The sequence below is a fragment of the Hesperophylax consimilis genome, chromosome 15, assembly GCF_061612785.1.
Source record: "Hesperophylax consimilis isolate HC1 chromosome 15, BYU_Hcon_1.0, whole genome shotgun sequence".
NCBI classification, from domain to species: Eukaryota; Metazoa; Arthropoda; class Insecta; order Trichoptera; family Limnephilidae; genus Hesperophylax; species Hesperophylax consimilis.
Genome location: NC_142850.1, coordinates 23,342,586 through 23,364,174, shown reverse-complemented (window position 1 = coordinate 23,364,174; position 21,589 = coordinate 23,342,586). Strand labels below are relative to the sequence as shown.

General features: G+C 34.7%; 1 protein-coding gene across 3 annotated transcripts in view; it reads right to left on the bottom strand.

Annotated features, from left to right (window-relative positions):
* Positions 1 to 2,423: 2,423 nt before the first annotated feature.
* Naam (Nicotinamide amidase) overlaps positions 2,424 to 21,589 on the bottom strand; it is a 40,495-nt gene continuing 21,329 nt past the window's right edge. For 2 of the 3 annotated variants that reach the window (XM_089640343.1, XM_089640344.1), the window contains 5 exons: positions 21,084 to 21,218; positions 17,743 to 17,871; positions 16,595 to 16,763; positions 9,763 to 9,905; positions 2,424 to 8,260 (listed from right to left, as the gene is read on the bottom strand). In XM_089640343.1, coding sequence (XP_089496469.1) covers positions 8,171 to 8,260; positions 9,763 to 9,905; positions 16,595 to 16,763; positions 17,743 to 17,871; positions 21,084 to 21,218 — 666 coding nt within the window. In that variant the 3' untranslated portion in view covers positions 2,424 to 8,170. The remainder of the gene's footprint in view (positions 8,261 to 9,762; positions 9,906 to 16,594; positions 16,764 to 17,742; positions 17,872 to 21,083; positions 21,219 to 21,589) is intronic. The other variant, XR_016303318.1, reaches the window with a different exon arrangement.

Here is a 21,589-nt window from a genome sequence, read left to right as displayed (position 1 = left end):
AATTTTGGGCGGCTATCCTAGAAGGCCTTCCCTCCGAGCCATCATAATTTAAGTCTCTCAACAAAATGTTTATTTTTACATAAATTGTAGTGTGCATTGACATCTTACTTTATTTATTTTTTTTTTTTTATTTTATTAAAAAATAAATTTGTATTAAAACATTACAAAAACAAAAAGTAATGTAATTTTTATTACAATATCAATAAATTCAGCACTATAATTCATTCAGATGCTTTGGTCAGTTTCAGTCAAAATAACTTCAGATGGGATGAGTTAAATAGACCACAGAACCCCAAAAGGTGACGTAATGAGACGATAAGGGAATTTTTAACCTAAATACCTTCTTTATGGAGCCAAGAGAATACTTAAAAGATTTCATAATCTGCTCTTTCATAGATGGCGCTAATTAATAAATTTTATGAAAAAACGTTTAGATATTGCATTATTTTTATTGGGTTAAATCCCCGATATAATACTGTATTTGTGTGCCTTTCTTGAAATAGTTGAGTTTTTATATTTGCAAAACTATTTATTCATATTCGGTATGTACAGGCGCAAACGAACAATTTATCTTAATATTTTGAAGCATAACTTGCAAACATTTTTTTTCAAAGATAATTAAATTAGCGCCATCTACAAATGAGGAGTTTATAAATAATTTTAAGTACTTTTTTTTTTAATGTGTTTACGTAAAACCCCAAAAAAATTAGTGACAGAATTTTTCACTGAATAACAAAACCTTCAACGAGATAAAACTTTAATGGTGCAAAAACATATTTTTTATTTCTAATTAAGTACAAGTAAATAAATCAGTCTAAAGCTAGAATAAAGGCATATTAAGTCAACAACCATAACATAATGCCAATCCCGAATACAGAGGTAAAGAGGTATGTACCACAACCAAATAAACTATACATAATAAAGCTTGAAGCAATTTGTAGTATTTGGATAAGCAGAATTCAAAAACAAAAACAAAAAATTTCAAGTTTCAAATAATGGAACACTTCAAATACTTCCTACCAAGGCTATAAAATCATGGTATACTCAAAACAATTCACAATTTGCTCTCTCGTAGATGCCGCTAATTAAATTATTTTTGAATAAAACACTTTTACAAGTTATGCTTTAAAATATTGAGATGAATTATTGGTTTTTCCCATACGTATGCAATATGATTATGAATAAATAGTTCTGTCCCTATACAAACTCAATTCTTTCAAGAACAAATACAATATTGTATCGGTGATTGAATCCAATATTGTATTTTTATACCTTTCTTGAAAGAACTGACAAAAATATTTTTTCATATTCATTTAGCATACGAGTATGTACAGGCAGTGGGGGCTCGTGACTTTTGCGTGTACTAGAGTTCTAATATTACAAAAAATGGCATTATTGATGTTGTTGTAGCTGAAAACGATTTTTAATATTTTTTCATAAATTGATTTCAGCTACAACATCAACAATGCCATTTTTTTTAATATTAGCACTCTAAAACGCCCAAAAGTCACGAGCCGCCACTGTGAACAGGTGCAAACAATCAATTCGTATTAATAATTTGAAACATAACTTGCTAAAATAATTAAATTAGTGCCATATATGAACTGGTAGTTTATGAATATTTTTAAGTTAACTGTTGCAAAACGAATTTCATTAAATTCTACTTCAATTCGATTAAATGTTAACTTATTATTATTCTTTTTTTTTCAAAAAGAAAGACAAACATTCCCGGGTTATGAATAACCTGACAATATTTGAAAATCTAATACTACCACCACAGTTAGGGGAAAATGTTGCTTGTGTTGTGATGGAGGACTTAGCCAGCCGAGGAATTGAACACACTACGCCAGGGTGGGACCCGAACGCGAGGTCAACTCAGCCACCAACCAGTCAATTCTTCAGTCGGTTCCTCAAACACAGTGTTCCGCAAAGTGTGCTCCGCGGCACACTGGTGTGCCGTGGCCATTTGTAAGTGTGCCGCGAGTCCCGCGTCACTTCTCACAAAGTGCTCTGTAAATCGGTCTTTACTTTTCTGTGCGGCGCGGCGGCCGGAGGTGGCGTGGGTGGGACTCGATCGCTGCGAAGTGGCCGTGTGCTACGCCGCTACGCTACATTATCACGTGTGCTACACTACATAAGTGGGGTGCTATTGCTACATTACCACGTGATTGCGCACGAGCTATCGGGGTGCATGCGCGTGACATAGACTTACATCAAAAGCGGTCAAGTATTGCAGAGATGGAATAGTGAACGCCCAGTACAGTGCATCGGGGTGTGCAGAATCCTTTAAGGATAAATAGTTTAAGAGTACCCCTACCAAAAAACGATCACTTTGATGATTTAATCAATAAAATACAGGATACCTACCTCAACGAATCTTTAAAACAACATCAACACTTTACAACATCAACAATGCCATTTTTTTTAATATTAGCACTCTAAAACGCCCAAAAGTCACGAGCCGCCACTGTGAACAGGTGCAAACAATCAATTCGTATTAATAATTTGAAACATAACTTGCTAAAATAATTAAATTAGTGCCATATATGAACTGGTAGTTTATGAATATTTTTAAGTTAACTGTTGCAAAACGAATTTCATTAAATTCTACTTCAATTCGATTAAATGTTAACTTATTATTATTCTTTTTTTTTCAAAAAGAAAGACAAACATTCCCGGGTTATGAATAACCTGACAATATTTGAAAATCTAATACTACCACCACAGTTAGGGGAAAATGTTGCTTGTGTTGTGATGGAGGACTTAGCCAGCCGAGGAATTGAACACACTACGCCAGGGTGGGACCCGAACGCGAGGTCAACTCAGCCACCAACCAGTCAATTCTTCAGTCGGTTCCTCAAACACAGTGTTCCGCAAAGTGTGCTCCGCGGCACACTGGTGTGCCGTGGCCATTTGTAAGTGTGCCGCGAGTCCCGCGTCACTTCTCACAAAGTGCTCTGTAAATCGGTCTTTACTTTTCTGTGCGGCGCGGCGGCCGGAGGTGGCGTGGGTGGGACTCGATCGCTGCGAAGTGGCCGTGTGCTACGCCGCTACGCTACATTATCACGTGTGCTACACTACATAAGTGGGGTGCTATTGCTACATTACCACGTGATTGCGCACGAGCTATCGGGGTGCATGCGCGTGACAACATAAAATTAAAAAAGATTTCAACATAAAATTTAAAAAAGAAGAATGGGTAGCAAAACTTGCATATCTGGCGGACATATTCGCTCAATTAAATGAGCTGAACAAAAAAATGCAAGGAAGAAATTGTAACATTTTAACGTCTTCGGACAAGATTGAAAGCTTTCGCGCTAAATTGGTGCTATGGATCAGCCACGCTACCAATGGTAGTAAAGAAATGTTTCCAAATGTCATGGCTGCCGATTCAGAAAAAAAAGTGCAGGCTTTGATAGTGAAACACTTGGAGCTGTTGGCAGAAAAAATGAACTCATATTTTCCTTAGTGTGACCTGCAACCTATGGACTGGGTAAGAAATCCATTTTCGGAAAGCACTTCTCTTGGACATTTACCAATAAACGAGCAGGAAGAATTCATGGAGCTTAAAACTGATCGGACACTAAAATTAAAATTTTCTGAAACAGAGTTAGCACATTTTTGGCTCCACGTAAAAAAATGAGTATCCACTGCTGTCAAAGCGAGCTATTGCAATTCTATTACCATTTGCCACGACCTATTTATGCGAATTGGGGTTTTCAACTCTCACAACGATAAAGTCTAAAAAAAGAGAACGCCTGAGGACGATCGACGAAGAGATGCGAGCAGCGTTATCAACGATTGTTGCAAATTTTGATCGTCTGTGTTCAGTTAAACAGGCTCACATTTCGCATTAAACATCTTTTCATGTTATATTGATTTTAATAATAAATATTAATAAAATATTGTTTTTGGTAAATTTTGTTCGGAGTGGCCACGCTTATTACGAATAATTTTTAGAAAAAAACTTTAGATATGCCGTAATTACTATAAAAGGAAACTTTTTGGCTCGGTGTCGGCGGAAAAAGATGCATTTTAATTATCAATTGCGTAAAATTAAAATTCACTTCTCGAACCGATTCGGTGACAGTTCGCGGTCATTCTGTCACTGTTATGTGATAAATATCAATCATAATTACACAAACCCGGCTAGAGAAACCCTGCTTTGCCAAACAAACCATTCAAAACCTTGGATGTTTTTTTTTAAATTATGCAGCTTTCGTAGTTTAACCTCAAAGTTCGCCGCTATTCGTAATAAGCCTAGCCAATCCTATCCAAAATTAACCTTGTTTTTTTTTCTTTGGTGTACCGTAAAAATTTCTTGATTAGTTAGGTGTACCGTGAACATAAAAAGTTTGCGGAACACTGCTCTAACACATTAAATTATGAAAACGAAAAACTATTATCGGTCAGTGCAAAAATAATTAATAAAAACAGGTAGATTTCTACTAAGTATTTACTTAGGTTTGTAATTATTTAATGATCCTGGGGACCGCAGCCCTTAGTTGGTGAGGCACTGTTATTAGTACACAATTGCTGTTACTTATTCTATTCATTATCTTCCTCAAATTTAGCAATACAATGTGAAGGGTCTACCGATGGCTAGCCACCCCAGGTACTAACTGAAGCCACAGAATCGAAAGGCTTCGCCATCCTACTGTCCCACGTCTACTGTTCGATCCCTAAGATCCAAACAGAAAAAACAGCTGCGGCATCAAAACATTTTGAAACTGACATCACTTTACAAATCAGAACTTATGAAATACGCTATACCTATAGGAATATAACTTCACTCTACGAGGGAACGAAAATCTAATAAAAAATATATTATAATTTACTTACATAATTGATTTCAGAATTATTACAGTAGGTACATAATATTTAGCCAAAATTATTCTATTATGGTAGATTTTAGTTTATTCTATGGAGTCAGCTTCATGAATACATTCATTTAACAAGCTATAGTTAGGCTACACACGTATATATATGCTCGACGGTTTGGCTTGATCGAATATGTTGACTTGGAACCATGCTCGATCAGCACGACACAAGACGCCGTAGATATACATACCAAGATGCTCAGTCAAATTGTAAATTTCTGTCGAACATCAAGTAAGAATTACGACTCTTGAATCTTTTCGTATCGAATAAAAAAGCATAGAGCGAGAACACCTTGCAACATGTTCGAATGCGCGTCAAACCATTGAGCATAAACGAGCGTGGGTACATTGCTTATGCCATCCTACTGTCCCACGTCTACTGTTCGATCCCTACCCACATTTTTTCTAGAAAACCATAGATAAACTACTGGGCAAACCAATTGTATGTAGGGGTCTTAAAATATACTCGTACATTATTAAAAATACATAAGCATCGATTATAAATTGGGCTTTTAAGGTAAATTGTGCAAGTTTATAATTAACATTGATAAATAAGTACACAGTCTAAAGCTAATAAGGCAATTTTTAGTCTAGACATTAATACTATGTAAGTACTGTACATAAAATTATTTATTTAATAGTTCCTGACCTTTATTCTTAATCTAGAATAAAGTGCTGAACAAAAATATTCTTTAGTCATCTTGAAATAGTATTTTATATTATTGAACTGTTTTCAAATAAGCTCTTAGGTAATAATATTCACTTACATTAAAGGCAAGAGTAACACATAGTTCAGGTTTCGCGGAGAAGTTCAGATGTTGTAATCAAATGAATCAGAACCATTTTACTTTTATTTTACATTTGAAAGCTCCGCGTTAAAGGCAGATTCCAGGTCGCTTTCAGCTTTTGAACAATTTATGATCAGCGAAACGCACAACTGTCATATTGTCATGCTTGTAAGTTGATAATAATTGGATAGAAGGTTGAAATGGAAATAGAATCGTCGTTTAACACGAAACAAACAAACAAAATGGCGTTAATTGAACACTCGATGACAATGTTGTGTTTAAATTTATGTGCAACACCCCAACCATGTATGTACATACATTCTTTTTCTTCTTCATTAGCCTTCTGGAGTCCGCTATGAACAAGCTTTCCAATGAACATGCTTACAATTTTTTTTACTAATCTTACCCATTTAGGTACGGGTTAGCTTATCCCATCTGTGAGCCACCTCTGTTTCTCTTCCCAAACCAACAACATTTCAACTCAATGGGATCAAATTCATCATTCAACATTATAAGGCAGATTATAGATGTAAACCATTATTAAAAATATATTAAATGAACTACAAAAAATTTTTTTTTTAAACTTTGTAATAACAGCACAAAATCTAAAAGATGGAATATGAAATTATACTAATAAATACATATGATGCGGCTTAAATAAGATATAAATTACAAAATATTACAAATATTATCACAAAAGCAAGTTAGTAATGTAGTAGTCCCAGCAAGAGGTGTGGTTCCCTTTCTTCTCACACGTCTTAAATGAAAACGAAAAAGACAGAAGATACTAGAACGATGGCGTCATATACAACCTCTCTCTGGGAAATCTATACAATTATGTATTCAATGCTATTATAATAAAAAATCAATTGTTGTACATTGTGATTCTCGTAAGCAACATTCACAATAAAGAAAAAATATACTTCAAAATAAAACTGTAAACTTGTACATATTATGCATATCAAATTATGCATTTGCACATTTACATATACGCATAATGCATATTTTAGTATTTTTGGTCGTTAGTGCACATTTGATACATTTTTCCAAAAATTGCTGTAAATTTCGCCAGCTTACCCCGAAAAAAGTTAATTTTTTGAGAAACTTGTTATTTTCCTTCAGAATTTCTCTAGCCAGTGTAAATTGCTTCAATTGACTGTGTAAACGACCAATTAGCAATTGTCAATGGCATCAATGACTTAACCATTGGCACAATTTAAGGGCCGTTAAAGATTAGAAGATACAGCAAATTACCAATATTAATAAGTTTAACATACTTTAACCACCTAATAACAAAACAACAATCATATTCTTATTCTATTAAGTACCGCTCTCTGTTATAATTGATCATTAAAGCCAGACTAAATTAACCTCAAGTTGATTTTAGGATATTTATCAATATACATACATTTAATAAATTGATTATCGAGTGAGATAAATAGCTACAAGAAAAGATTATGATTAAAACTTAAGATCCAAACAGAAAAAAAAGCTGCCTCACCAATACATTTTGAAACTGACTTGACAAATCAGAACTTATGAAATACGCTATACCTATAGGAATATAACTTCACTCTACGAGGGAAAGAAAATCTAATAAAAATATATTATAATATACTCACATAATTGATTTCAGAATTATTACAGTAGGTACATAATATTTAGCAAAAATTATTCTACATATTATGATAGATTTTAGTTTGTTCTATAGAATCAGCTCCACGAATACATTCATTTAACAAGCTATAGCTATGCTACGCACGTATATTCATGCTCGACGGTTTGGCTTGATCGAATATGTTGACTTGGAACCATGCTCGATCAGCACGACACAAGACGCCCTAGATATACCACCAAGATGTTCAGTCAAATCGTAAATTTCTGTCGAACATCGAGTAAGAATTACAACTCTTGAATCTTTTTCGTATCGAACAAAAAAGCATAGAGCGAGAACGTACACACCTTGCAACATGTTCGAATGCGCGTCAAACCATTGAGCATAAACGAGAGTGCGTACTTTGCTTATGACTGTTTGTGCTGTCTATAATATTATAATAAGGTACAACTATATTATTCTACAACTTTGGAAGATTATTAAACTTCAAACATTTATAAGGGCAGTATTACTAATGCACAGCATTAGATGATAATAATCAATAATGAATATTAAATAACCCTCCATTGCTTGTTAGACGCATGGTTTTTTTTAAGTTTGGAAGGAATGAACATTGTGTAGGTACCTATAGTTTAAATAATTAGAAGCTTGATCTTAATTTTGTCTATGATTTTTTTAATAACCGGAAAAAACAGAACGGTTTCAAAACAGAACATGATAAAAGAATGGGTTAGGTTAGGTTGGGTTTGTTGTTTTTTTTCCCTGTTCTTCACTTTTCTTCAATGTTCTGTTTTGTCACTGTTCTTTTTTATTGTGGATTTGATTATTTTAAAAGGCTTTTGTATTATAATACTGATAAAACATGATGGCTCAAGCGCAGGTGTCCTTTACTGCTCACTGATGGCCTCCTTTAGTTCCATAGCCAGTTTGTATCCCAGCTCCGGTCTGCGATCCCTCCCTTCAACCATTCCCAACACCTACAATAATAATAAATTCATTTATTTATTGATATCAAGTTTAATTTGTAGTGAATTTTCATATTCTGATAATGCTTTCAGAAGGCGAATTAGGTGTCACAGGTAATAATAATTACACAGCGGAACTTTTTTATAAATAAACTCTTTTTAATAAATTAAATAATAATATTATTGAATATATAAAAGAAAAAAAAATCTATAGTTTTGTATGCTGGCAAAAACACCTAACAACTTACAATACGCTAGGGTCACAACCAAAAAATATCCCAGACATTGTTATCCAAAAACAATGTAAGTGTATATATATTTAGTTTTATTAACTGCCAGATCATTAAATTAAGAAAAGTCTTCATTATCTCGGTGCCTCCTCCACAAATGTTCACCGCTGGCTCCGGTTCATAGCCATGCCTTCTTCTCCAATACTCCACCACACAGTCAGTCCACTTTTTCTTCAATCTGCCTCTTCCTCAGACTGCCTCATCCTCAATCTACCTCTTTCTCAGTCTGCCTCAACCTCAGTTTGCATTATCCTTAATATTCATCAGTCTGCGTCAACCTCAGTTCACCTCTTCCTCGGTCTACCTAATCTTCAATCTGCCTCTTCCTCAGTCCGCCTCAACATTAGTTCACCTCTTCCTCAATCTGCCTCAGCCGCAGTCTGCCTCAGTCTAAGTCTACCGCTTCCTCAGTCTGCCCCAACCTCAGTCTGCCTCATCATCAATCTACCTCTTCCTCAATCTGCCTCAACGTCAGTCTGCCTCTTCCTTAGTCTGCTTCTTCTTAACCACTCGGAACATTAGAACGTCAAAAGACGTAAATATGATAATAGCGGTCAAGACATTAGTACGTCTTTTCACGTAAACGCGCGAGATTTTACAAAAATCGATTTATTTCCATCACTAGTATACGGATTACCATGATTTAAAAAACAGAGTATCGATAATGAATAACACTACGCGTCTGCATTCAAGAATATCTATGGAATTTAGAGGTGCATTATCTGAGTCGATTGAATCTGTCATCTTGTTCGTTCGGAATTTATTGCGTTTTTAAATAATTTATTAAAAATATTTTAGTTTGGACGGTTAATATTTTGAGGTGACTAATAGTTTTTAATTATATTTCTTCAATATATAAAGTGTTATTTCTTTATGATACTCAGAAAGAAGTAAATTTTTCACAGCTTTGAAATAATGGTCAGCGATTTTTACATATTTTTGACGTTTTCAGAAAATGTATATTTAGAAACGCAAATATTTACGTATAACAAAACAATACGATAGTGAATTTCATAATCTTTCCAAAACATTTTTTAGAATGAGGCTACGTTTCCCAAAACGTGAGTTATGAAGCTTTTAACAAAACTCATGAATAACACAAAAATTTTCGCGTTTTGACAGTTCGCTAAGGAACACAAAGTAAATAAAAGTCCTTTTCTGAGAGGTTAAGTCTGCCTCTGGGTCGCTTCCACAAAATGTAAATAAGTAATATTGTACACTCACGTCTTCAGAGTTGACGATGACTCCATTGTTGTTGATGACAGTATTTTTAATCTTCTCAATATCGGGGAAGTCCACCCCTCGACTGCAGTCATCGATCAACACGGTGCGGTATCCAATGGCCATGGCATCCACACAAGTTGCACCTACAAACAAAAAATACATTACATAATCTATTTTAAATGTACAACTGCATCTGCCCACCTGTACGAGATACATATTGGTTGATCATATCCACTCTTCACACCTTTTTCCTTCTGTTGGGAAGTAAGAGCTTCATAGATGCACTCATAGGAGGCAGTGCATAGGGCTTGCGTGAAAGTCCGCAAGATGGCAGCTAGTAGCCAGTAGTCGCCAGGACAAGTTAGAATGCTCCCAGACAAACTTGGTGTTTTTAGATCTCATTTAGCCAGCTTCTAGTTAGGTCGACTATCGAGTCACCATTGTAATACGTGAAGTATTAATAAATCCCTGATTTAAACACAAGAACCTATTATTTAAAATCTCCTCACAAGGAGTTGGAGAACTGTTTGTGGGAACACAACTCCTTCCCAGAACTTACTCTACTTTCTTTCCTTCTACACAACATCCCCAAAGATGACATAGGCCCCGAGTGAAATTATTTTCATCTTAGAGGCCTCCTGTCTCTCTTTCACTGTCTGACATTGTATATCATATCCATTTAATAAAATCAAAAATAGTAAAGTATGGATCGCCAGTTACTAATCAATATTTTATGTTCGGCTGAGTAGGTTTCTACCTACACCATGAGTAAATAAATGAATTTTGGGAAAACATAAAATCAAAAACGGGAACAAAACATGTAATTTTCCATGGGAGTGTTTCGGGGTTGGAAGAAAAAGTTAACTTCAGATTTTATTATATACTTGCTGTACCCCGTCACGCATTGCTGTGGCTCAGTCTGTCTGTACAGATAGAGAAACAACAGCGCATGTTGCTTTTACGTCCAACAGATGGCGTCGTTTTTACCTATCACAGGTGACATCTATATACAGGGTTTTCCAATAAGAGGTGTTATTTTGAATAGCCCGCTATTTCAGTAGATGTTACTTTTGAAGCTGTCATTTTTTAACATTTGACAAGTAGAAACTACGCCACTAATAAAAATGGAACGATACACGCTTCAACAACGCATTGAAATTATTAAAATTCACTTGAGTGAATCAAATGCAAATCATCTTGAGTGATGAGGCCCATTTCCACATCGGTGGCTTCGTCAACAAGCAAAATTGTCGCATCTGGGGCTCGGAAAACCCAAGAGTTATTGTAGAAAAACCTCTCTATCCTCAACGTGTGACTGTTTCGTGCGGTTTATGGTCCGGCGGAGTCATTGGACCTTACTTTTTCGATAATGACCAACAGTTACGGTGAATGGATTGCGCTATCGAGAGATGATTAATGATTTTTTATAGCCGAAATTGGACAGTATTGATCTGGACGTTTACTTTCATCAAGACGGCGCTAAGTGCCACGCAAGCAACGAAACCATTGATCTTTTACGATTGAATATAGGTCAATATGTAAATATTTCGACCTATTTCATGTTTATTTTAAAGACTGTTTAAATCACGTTGACGTACTCATGCTTTGCGAAACGGCAATTCGTTCGGAACTTGTTAATCTTTATGATATTCCCGGATAATAATAATAATAATAATAATTGGATAATTTGTACAGCGCCGTTTTTGTGAAAAATCACCTCAAGGGCGCTGTACAATTTATTTCCTAGGATCTACATTTGTTATTTAGACCAACTGTGCCAGCACGAGGTTCGTCATCCGTTCAGGCATGTGTCTGCCGCCAATATAGCGCTGACATGTATCTGCTGCCAATAAAGAGCGCTGACACAACATCCTCACATAGACAACAAACCTTGGCAGCACCGCTGTGACGCTCGACGAAGACAGAAGATGGAGACTCTGCTGCAAGAGTCCTAGGTAGCGAAGGAACTGTACCAGCTGCTGCAGGGAGAGAGACTACCCCGTCCACCAACTGTGCCAGCACGAGGCTCGTCATCCGTTCAGGCATGTGTCCGCCGCTAATATAGCGCTGACATGTGTCTGCTGCCAATAAAGAGCGCCGACACAATATCCTCACATAGATAACAGACCTTGGCAGCACCGCTGTGCAAAATCACCTCATCCTAGTTTACCTTAGTCTCTCCAGTCACCTCCCAGCCTTTCATGCCACCTAGTGCATCCTCTCGACCCTTTCAGACTCCTTCCTGGCTCCAATACATTCTTTCTATTGTCGTGATCCGACGATTTCACACCTCTGTCTCAGACCCTTAGGGCTCGCTTATCGCAGGCTATCATAAGCAAAATCTTGAACCAAAGTCAAAGTGAAGTTTATGAGTGTCATCTGTAACAAAATACATAAACAAAAACAGAAAATAAAAACAAAGACAAAAACTTTAAACAAAATATGGCTTATCTGTCCTCCATGCAGACATCCTCGGTTGAAAAGGTCCCGTAAATCCCAACACCACTTGACACTTGAGTCAGGTATAAAATCTTCGACTGCATTGAGAAATCTTCGTTCTAGCTTCACTTTTAAAAATTAATCGGTTTAAAATGCTATAATAATTGCAAATTCCGGCTAAACGGTAGAAGTTACGCACATTTCGTGAAATAAAAAGGTAAGCACTATATAAAACACGGATGCTGAACAATTTTCAGCGATCTCTTAGCAAGGGAAACCTTCTGAAAGGATATAACAAACCGGAGCGGTTAAAACACGTCCGCAACGAAGAACCAAGGATACAATTCGTATCACTATTGTAGAAAACAAAAATCCGGTGGAGGCATCTTGTTATATATAAAGAATAACCTTTCCTTTTCGCAAATATTTCTGGACACCAAATTTTTTGAGAACGTTTTTGGAATATTGACACTTCCAAATAAGAGCACTTTAAATGTCTTAGCAATATACCGACCTCCGAATCTAAATAAGCTATCATTTTTGTCAGAAATATCCTCTGTGTTTGAAAACAATATTAAATCAAATGAAAGTGTAATATTTTTCGGCGACATAAATTTAAATTTATTAAACAAAAATGATCCTTTCATAATAAATTATGAAAATATTCTTACAAATAACTATTTGAAAAAATGTATAGATGGCGTCACTAGGGAAGTAATTGTTAAACAGAAAATAAATAGTTCATGTATCGATCATTTCTACGTGCGAATAAGCGGTAAACTGCCCGCTGGATTAACCAGTACAATCTTCGCATGTGTATGTGACTATAACATTGCCGATCACAACACAACAGCTATAAGTATACGCTATAACTCGGTAGATAATTTAAACTCAAATGATTATAATAAAGTTAAAATTCTTTCGCAAAAACTGGTTGATAAACATATTTGTAATTATGATTGGAAATCGCTTCTAAAGGAAACCGAATGTTCTGTTATTTATTTGAAAATTAAAAATTATTTTGATGACTTGTATAAAAAAAGCACAATTGAAATAAGCAAAAAATCAAAAAACCGACCGCATGCCATAAATGAATGGATATCTACTGATGCACTTTATAAAATTAAAAAAAGAGATTTTTTATACAAACGTTGGAGAAATGCTCCAACGAACAAATACTATGAAAAAGAATATAAGTGTTTTCGAAATATTTTAAATAAATTGTTAATAAAATTAAAAACCTCATACTATAATGATAAATTCAAAAATATATTTCAAGACTCAAAAAAAACATGGGACGAATGTAATCAAATTTTAGGAAAGAAATGTAAAAATGATTGTGACCAAGTTGCATCCAAATATTTGATGAAAGATCGGACCGAAGAAAGCGTAACAAATGACTTTGTTGATTATTTCTCTGACAATGTTTGCAATATGTTACATAAATGTAATCACAGGACAACTGGGTTTGAACCAGAGGAGATGCCTCAAAGCATGTACCTACCTAGGGCTAAAATTGCTGATATAGAAAACATTGTGAAGCAACTTAAAAGCTCTTCTCCTGGAATCGATAATATCAGAATGAGCGATATTAAAAAACATATATTAACATTAGGTCCAATTATAACCCATTTTGTAAACAGAATCTTATTTGAAGCAAAAATTCCAGATGATTTAAAATGTAGTATTATCAGACCCATTTATAAAGGAGGTGATCACACCATTTTGGGTAATTATAGACCAATCAGTATTTTGCCATCACTCGAAAAAATTCTTGAAAAATACATTCAAATTAAATTAATAAAATATTTGGAAGATTTTTCTATTATTGATACTAACCAATATGGATTCCAAAAAAAAAAGGGCACTGAAGTGCTACTTCAAAAGTTTGCCAGCTTGATAAATAATAATTTAAATAATAAACATCATGTATTAGTCTTATTTATAGATTATTCCAAGGCATTTGACACTATTAACCATAAAAAATTGTTGAAAATACTAGAAATCATAGGAATAAGAGGGAAACTTCTAAAACTATTTGAAAATTATTTGAACAACAGGTGCATGCAAATAAAGCTTTTGAACACATTAAGTAAAAAAAGAAAAATCTTAGCAGGTGTTCCTCAAGGCTCCATATTAGGTCCTATTTTATATATAATTTATGTATCTTTTATTAAATTTATTTTTAAACATGTAAAACACTTTGTGTACGCGGATGATACTGCATTGGTGTTTTCTTGCAGTGATTTGCAATTATGTATTGAACTTTTACAAAAAGATTACATTGAACTTTTAAAATGGTCTCACGACTCTGGCCTAATCATAAATGCAAAAAAAACTAAATTGATACACATTAGATCACCCAATGCCAAGGTAAATACTATTATACCCGAAATTAAAACACACAATTCAGATTGCCTACATGTTGGTATCCCTGCGTTGTGTACATGTGAAAATATTGAACTGGTTAAAAAATATGTTTATTTAGGTGTTATTATTGATTGTTTTTTCAAATGGGATTTACAGATAAATAAAGTCTGTGAACGACTGAGATCTATTATTAGTAGATTATATAAATTAAAATTTTATGTTCCAATATGCACACTTCGAATAATTTATTTATCACTAGCTGAATCTATCATAAGGTATGGAATTACAGCTTGGGGATTTTCCTCTAAAATAAATATAAATCATGTTCAAGCAGTTCAAAATTCTCTTGTTAAATTATTAGCTCATAAAAGTTTATATGAACAAAGGCATAATGTTCCACACCTTTATCAAAATCTGAAAATCCTCTCGGTAAGAGCAATTATGTGGTATAAAATAATTTTTCAGCACATAAATAGCCCTATGTACATAAATAGACTGGAACACACTTACAATACTCGATTTACATTAAATGAAGGACTAATCGTACCAAAGCATGTAAACAAATATGGAAAAAGAACGCTAGACTACATGATACCAAATTGTTTAAATATGTTACCTGCAGAAATCAAAAAATGTACAAATATAAAAAGAAATTTTTTGTTGAAAAATTGGCTAGCTGAAAGAAATAGTTTGTACTAGACTCTAATACAAACTATTTCTAACTGCATACACTTTAATTGTTTTTTGTTTTTATTTTTATTGTATTACACCTCTCATGATATGAATGTATACATTTGATATAATCTGTTTAAGTTAAAAGCACCCAATGACAAACTACTTTAAAGTAGTTTATTGGGACTTTTTGATTTTTGTATATTATTTTGATATTTAATAAAAAAAAAATTTAAAAAAAAAATTAAAAAAAAAAAATAACACCTCTTATTGGAAAATCCTGTATTATGTAGGTACATAAAAACACACACGTATTCGAATGCAAAGTTGTGTCAAAATTTCAAAGCTTCAATCGGTGAAGCACTTTCGGAGATTTAAGATTTTGAACAAATGAACACTTAAATTTTTATTTATATAGACATAGATAAATAAAATAAACTGAAAAAGATTAATGGCCGTTGTTCCCAACTTTTCGAACGATCAATCTCAGGCTCCAATCAGCCAAGTATTTTGTTTAGTAACGTTCGATTCGCCTGTCTCCAAACATCTTTACTGTTGATTATCTTCAGTGCCCACTTTCATAAACAATAAAATGACATCAAAGTAAAAACTTTCAATGTTAAATTAATATTGACGAATCAATTATTGTATTAGTTTATTATTATTAATGCATACATATATTTTAACCTTTTAAATGCCAGTAGGTAGAAGTGTAGCTGTGCACAGCAGGCCGTGAATTTTTAATCAAAATAAATCATTTTTAAATCTTATTTTTATAAATTAAAAACATTACACCTTGAAAGGATATTTAAATGACTTACCAAATTTATTCAATATTCGACGTTTTTGCTTCCCTTCACTTAGATAAGCATATTTAAAAAAAAAAGGGACATATGTATGATACAGAGGCTCAAAGAAGAGCGAGTAAACTCGCTATTTATCTATGGCTGGCCGCAGGCCCAGCTGGGCACGGACAAGAATGCGAGTTAACTCGCTCTTGGCACAGAAGCGGTTAAATACTATAATACATAAACCGATATTTAATATTTTTTTAAACAAACATATGTAATATGTTAAAAATAAAGTGTTAGCATGACTTTAATGCCACCGTGTCTTGGCTTAGTGAATATTTTTCACTCTGTCGACACTTTTTACAACTATGTAGTCATTTACTGAGGCAATCTTAATCCAGTAGTTTGGCTTCCTTAAATTGGTTGATCTCTCAGTCGTCACCTTTCCATTGGAAAGAGCATAGTTGTGAGTTTGAGCAGTGTTGAGCCAAAATTTCGGCTCAGCAGTTGATCAGTAGGATTGGGAACAACGGCCGTAAGAATGACTTCATTGATCATACCAACGCAGATGTCGTAGGCCAGTCCGCAGATGTAGATGTCCGTGGCATTCTTCTGTCTCAACTGCTCCGACAAGGTGGTCTCAGTTAGCTTCTTATTGTCCCAGAACACAGAGTAGGAATCTACCTCAGGGTTTGTTCCTTTGTAGACCTTAATTGAATTATCTACAACCTAACGAGGAAAGAAATAAGATTCATTATTGGTATATATACTAGTGGTTCTGTGAACAGTAGACCTCGCGTCCAAAAAAGTATATTTCTAATTTTATCTTATTTAAAAAATCAAAATAAAAATTTCCTACTGTAGGAAATAGGTACTTACTAAAATATCTACCCTATTAATTATAAACCATATAATATTTCATGTAACATTTTTTTTAAATATGAAAAATGGAATTATACAATTGGTCCAAAGCATAGAAGAACACAAGAAATGCAATGTGGGCGAGTTTCGTGTTCCAAATATTTGCCTAATCGAGGCTTAAATTTCCAATACAAAACTGTTTTTGATGGATATCTACAATGTCACGCGAGTGTTAATGAGACATAGCGCTGGGCTATTAGGCTAAATGGAACATTTGTTTCAATTAAAATTTATAAGACAGCCACTTCTAGTTTTCTTCTTCATTCAATGGTTCAAAGAGATTTCCTCAATGTCAATTCTTTCTTCTGGCAGGTAGGTACCATAAAATTGAAAATCTCAATCAAAGTTAGCCAAATGGTCAAAGTAAGGCTTGCTTGAATAATAAAGTGGATGCATCAGATTTTCGAAAATGCAAATCAGTCAACTATCTAGTCAAAGTTAGCCACCTAGTCAATTTAGCCATCTAGTCAAGTAAGACTTTCTTGAATAATAAAAGGTAAGGTACAAACAAATGTACAGACAGATGAAATGCCAAACGGTTGAATAAAAACAGGACATCAGGAAAATCTTAGTGAATACAACAAAATTTAATTTGTAAAGTACGTCCGTCCGTACTTGGGTAAACTTTTCAAAATTGAAACTGATGGACGTTTTGAGGAAAATATCAAATTAAAAATCTTTTCAAATCCAGACAAGTGATTAAGTAGCTACCTACCTACCTATAATATATTTTATATGGCTTAGTTTTGTAGGCCACCTTAACATTATCAGATAGATTATATTATACCTTCAGATCCTTGTGCAGTTCCGAGCCCCAAGTGTCCTGGACACAGTGCCGTGGCCACAGCCGTTGCTTCATCAGAGGGGGCCCCGAGAATATCACTGTGTCATATACCTGCGCTTTGTCAGATGGCACCTACAATCAACATAAAATTAAAGTTATTAAATTCTGATGGAAATAAGCTCCCAACAAGATTGTCTTAAAATGCAAGCTGATCTGGATGCATTATCTGAATGGTCGTTGATAAAAAAATTAGATTTCAACACAAAAAAATGTGTCACTATGTCTTACACTCGTTCTCTAAATACTGTACTTTACGATTATAAGACGAAGGGCGAAACACTATCACATGTAAATTCCGTAAAGGATCTCAGCGTCATCTTTGATCCCGAACTGAAATTCTCTGACCATATATCGCAGCTCACTCAGTCTTGCTACAAACTTCTTGGGTTCGTCATTACGACATGCAAGCAGTTCAATAACCAAGATGCTATGTTAGCATTGTTCGATGGCATACTGAGAAGCAAGCTGGAGTATGAGAGCGATGTTTGGGCACCGTACCACCAGAAGTACATTGATATATTAGAGCAAATCCAGAAGAAATTCCTCAGGTATGTCTATATGCGGACGCATGGAACCTATCCTAGGTTCATGCACAATATTGACTTACTTGAGGAAACTAATTCTGTGAGTCTGGAAACTAAGCGGAAAGCAAGTCTAGCTATTACGTCTTTCAAAATTTGGAACAATTTTATCGATAGCCCATTCCTCTTGGGATGCTATGATTTAGAAGTCGATACCATGACCTATTCAGAGTACCAAAAGGCAAATCCGACGTATGTATTGTAATAAACAAGCAAATAGAGATTTGGAATGGACTGTCGCCGAGCTATGGCCAAACTAGAGTCAGTGAAAGTTACGCGTTTGATATTAATTTTATATAATAAACTATTAAATCCCGCAATTCTTCGATATTGCTAATGACTTTCTCGGTGCCTCCGACTTCTTCCACCATTCACTACTGTATACCACAATGTTATGATTAAAAAACTACATTACATGGACTTTAATTCTACTCCGTACCTCATTACGGTGCAGAGATGTAGCGCTAAGTATTCCTCGACCGTCCCCGACTTTTTCTACGATTCAAACCACTCTCATAATAACAATAATATAAGAACAAACTTCAGCGACACCTGTAGACTACTTTTCGAGTTTTGCGAGCATAACACTTGCAGGCTGAATTTTAATATATTATAAGATGATAATGTTTGATGTCACCTAGCAAACACGAGGCGCAGCTGGGGGTAGGTGGGATTTGCGATAGTTGGGTGAACGATATTGGCAACACTTTTCTGACATCTCCATTGTCGTAGATTAGCCTTGACATTGTGCACAATTTTTACATGCAATTAGCGGCAGTTTGATGGTAGCCACCAAAAAAAACGCTGTTTGGGAGTTAAAACCGTACAAACGATATGGGCATCAAACTACGCGTCTCGACCTACACAACCCGAATGGCTCAGTGAAAAAATGATCAGTAAGCTCCTTGGCACCTTTTTTTCCCCAAATATTAATTTCTTTCTTTAATTTTGTAGTCCAACACTCCTTGCTTCATTCACATTCAAACATTATACCACGCACCACATTTTTACCCATTAGTTGCCTACAACGGGCAAAAAGCTAGTTATGTATTAAGAACCACTTTCTCATAAATATGTATTAGTTTTAAGTCACATAGGTCTTATTTGTACTTGCTAGTTGTAGTTTCTAGTTCACTAGCTATAAGTCTTAGATGTCAGTCACTAGTTATAAGTCTATATATAGTTAGAAGCAGGGCCGACCTTGAGCCAAACGGCACCTGACGATAGTAAAAACCCCAGGGGCTCTGTGTTACAAAATAATACAAGATTTCAAACTATAACAGTATGCAAAATAATTTATTTTTTTCCTAATTATTCTACTACTCCATAAGGTGAGCCCCTGGAGATCGTGTTTATGGGAGGAGTAAGTATACACAAAAAGAAAATAATGTTTAAAAGGTGATATGTGAACAGTATTCAAAATCTTATTGAAAAACTACAAACGTAATTCAACACACAAATTAACATAATTCAATCTTCAAATTAATTACAAATGATTCAATATACACAATTTTAGAGAATTAGCCAACAGCCAAAGTTTTTTTAAAATGCTAGATAGTATAGATTGTATGCATAAGTGTACAATATATCATTATCCAATTTCAGGGAATTAATTTGCTTTTTGAGTTGTTCATATTTCAAAGTTTCGGTTACCTTAATTTTGTTTTTAGACAATAATATATTATACCATTTCACGCCTAAATACAAGTACATACTACTGAGTACTGAGCCGTAGTCATTCTTAGCATTGGAATGGCTATTAGGCCCTTTGTTTTGAATCGATTGCTTATTATCAGGTGTATTCTTGGCGCCTACGCAAGTTGGCGCCCGGTGCGAACTGCTCCAATTGAGCCTGCCCAGGGTTCTGGTTGTTTTAGTTTATATTATAGAAACAAATAGTACATGATTTACAGAAATGAAATAATATACAGGAATAAGATACTTCATGTTGGGTACCTATGATATGTTTCCTTGTAATGTCTGCTAAGTGGTATGTTTATTCTTTAATTACAAGGTGACTTGTGTATTTTATAGGTGTGTGTGTGACGTGTGTAATGTATGTGTGAATGTTTGTATGTGTCTGTATATATGCGCATTGAATAGTTTAAATTATTGACATGATGCCACATTTGAATTTTGGCAGTGAATCCGAAAAAATGTCAATGTTAGAGTTAAGACAAATATTATTTAGAGTATGAAGAGCTTGGTTAGTTGGAGAATTAGATGCTGCATTTGTTATAAGTCACTAGTAATAAATCTTAAAAGATACCTAGCTAGCTATAAGTGATAATCATAGGTCAAATGAATTAATTCTAATTTATTTAACCTATTTTAACTTAATTCAATGCTTTAATATCATAATTATTATTAAAACATTGAACTGTAATAATAGGCACTGCCTTCCACTTCATTGATAAAGGCTTATAGTTTTCAGGTGTGTACTTTGACACGGGCTTTGGATATGTTGAGGTTTGTTGAAATAAAACACTTCTTAGCAGTTGGTGTAAATCTGATTTGGCATGCAAGTGAAGCTTTAAACCACACGCGTTGGAGTGATCAAATATCACAGTCATCCGTTACGTCTGCGCTGCGCAGAACCGCGATGAGTGGAGGAGCCTTGTTCACCAGGGAAATAAGAATGGGGATCACCGCAACAAGGAAATGATTAAAGAAGAAAGCACCTAGTTTTAAGTATGTACTTACTGGACTTGTAGGGTGAAGTTCTCTCATGGGCAGGTTATCTATGAAGGAGACGTGGTCGCTCGGGTGCCAGTCAAGACTGTAGATCACCACATCAAAAGGAGTGTTGTCCAGGAGGCGGTTTATAGGGGCAATTACCTGAAAAAAATTACCTTTATTGTTAGAGCTATTAAAAACATATGAAGGCGTCCAGCACAGAAGTGATGTAATCCACAAAAATGACAAGAGAGTTGCATTTAAAGTTTTAAAATATGGAGGTGGCTCGAGTAAAAGTTTCAACAAATAACGTAGAATTCGCCGAGAAGTGCATTATTTTGGTAGATCTATCCACTTCCATGAGATGAATCATATAATGGCCCCTTCCGATTGTTAATTTCAATTAATAAAGTTCCATAACAAAACAGTACAGTTACAAAACAGTACACAGAATAAAAGTGAAGAAAACGAACAAACAATTAATCTAATCTGACTTTTTATTGTACTCTGTTTTGTTGTTCTGTTTTATCGGG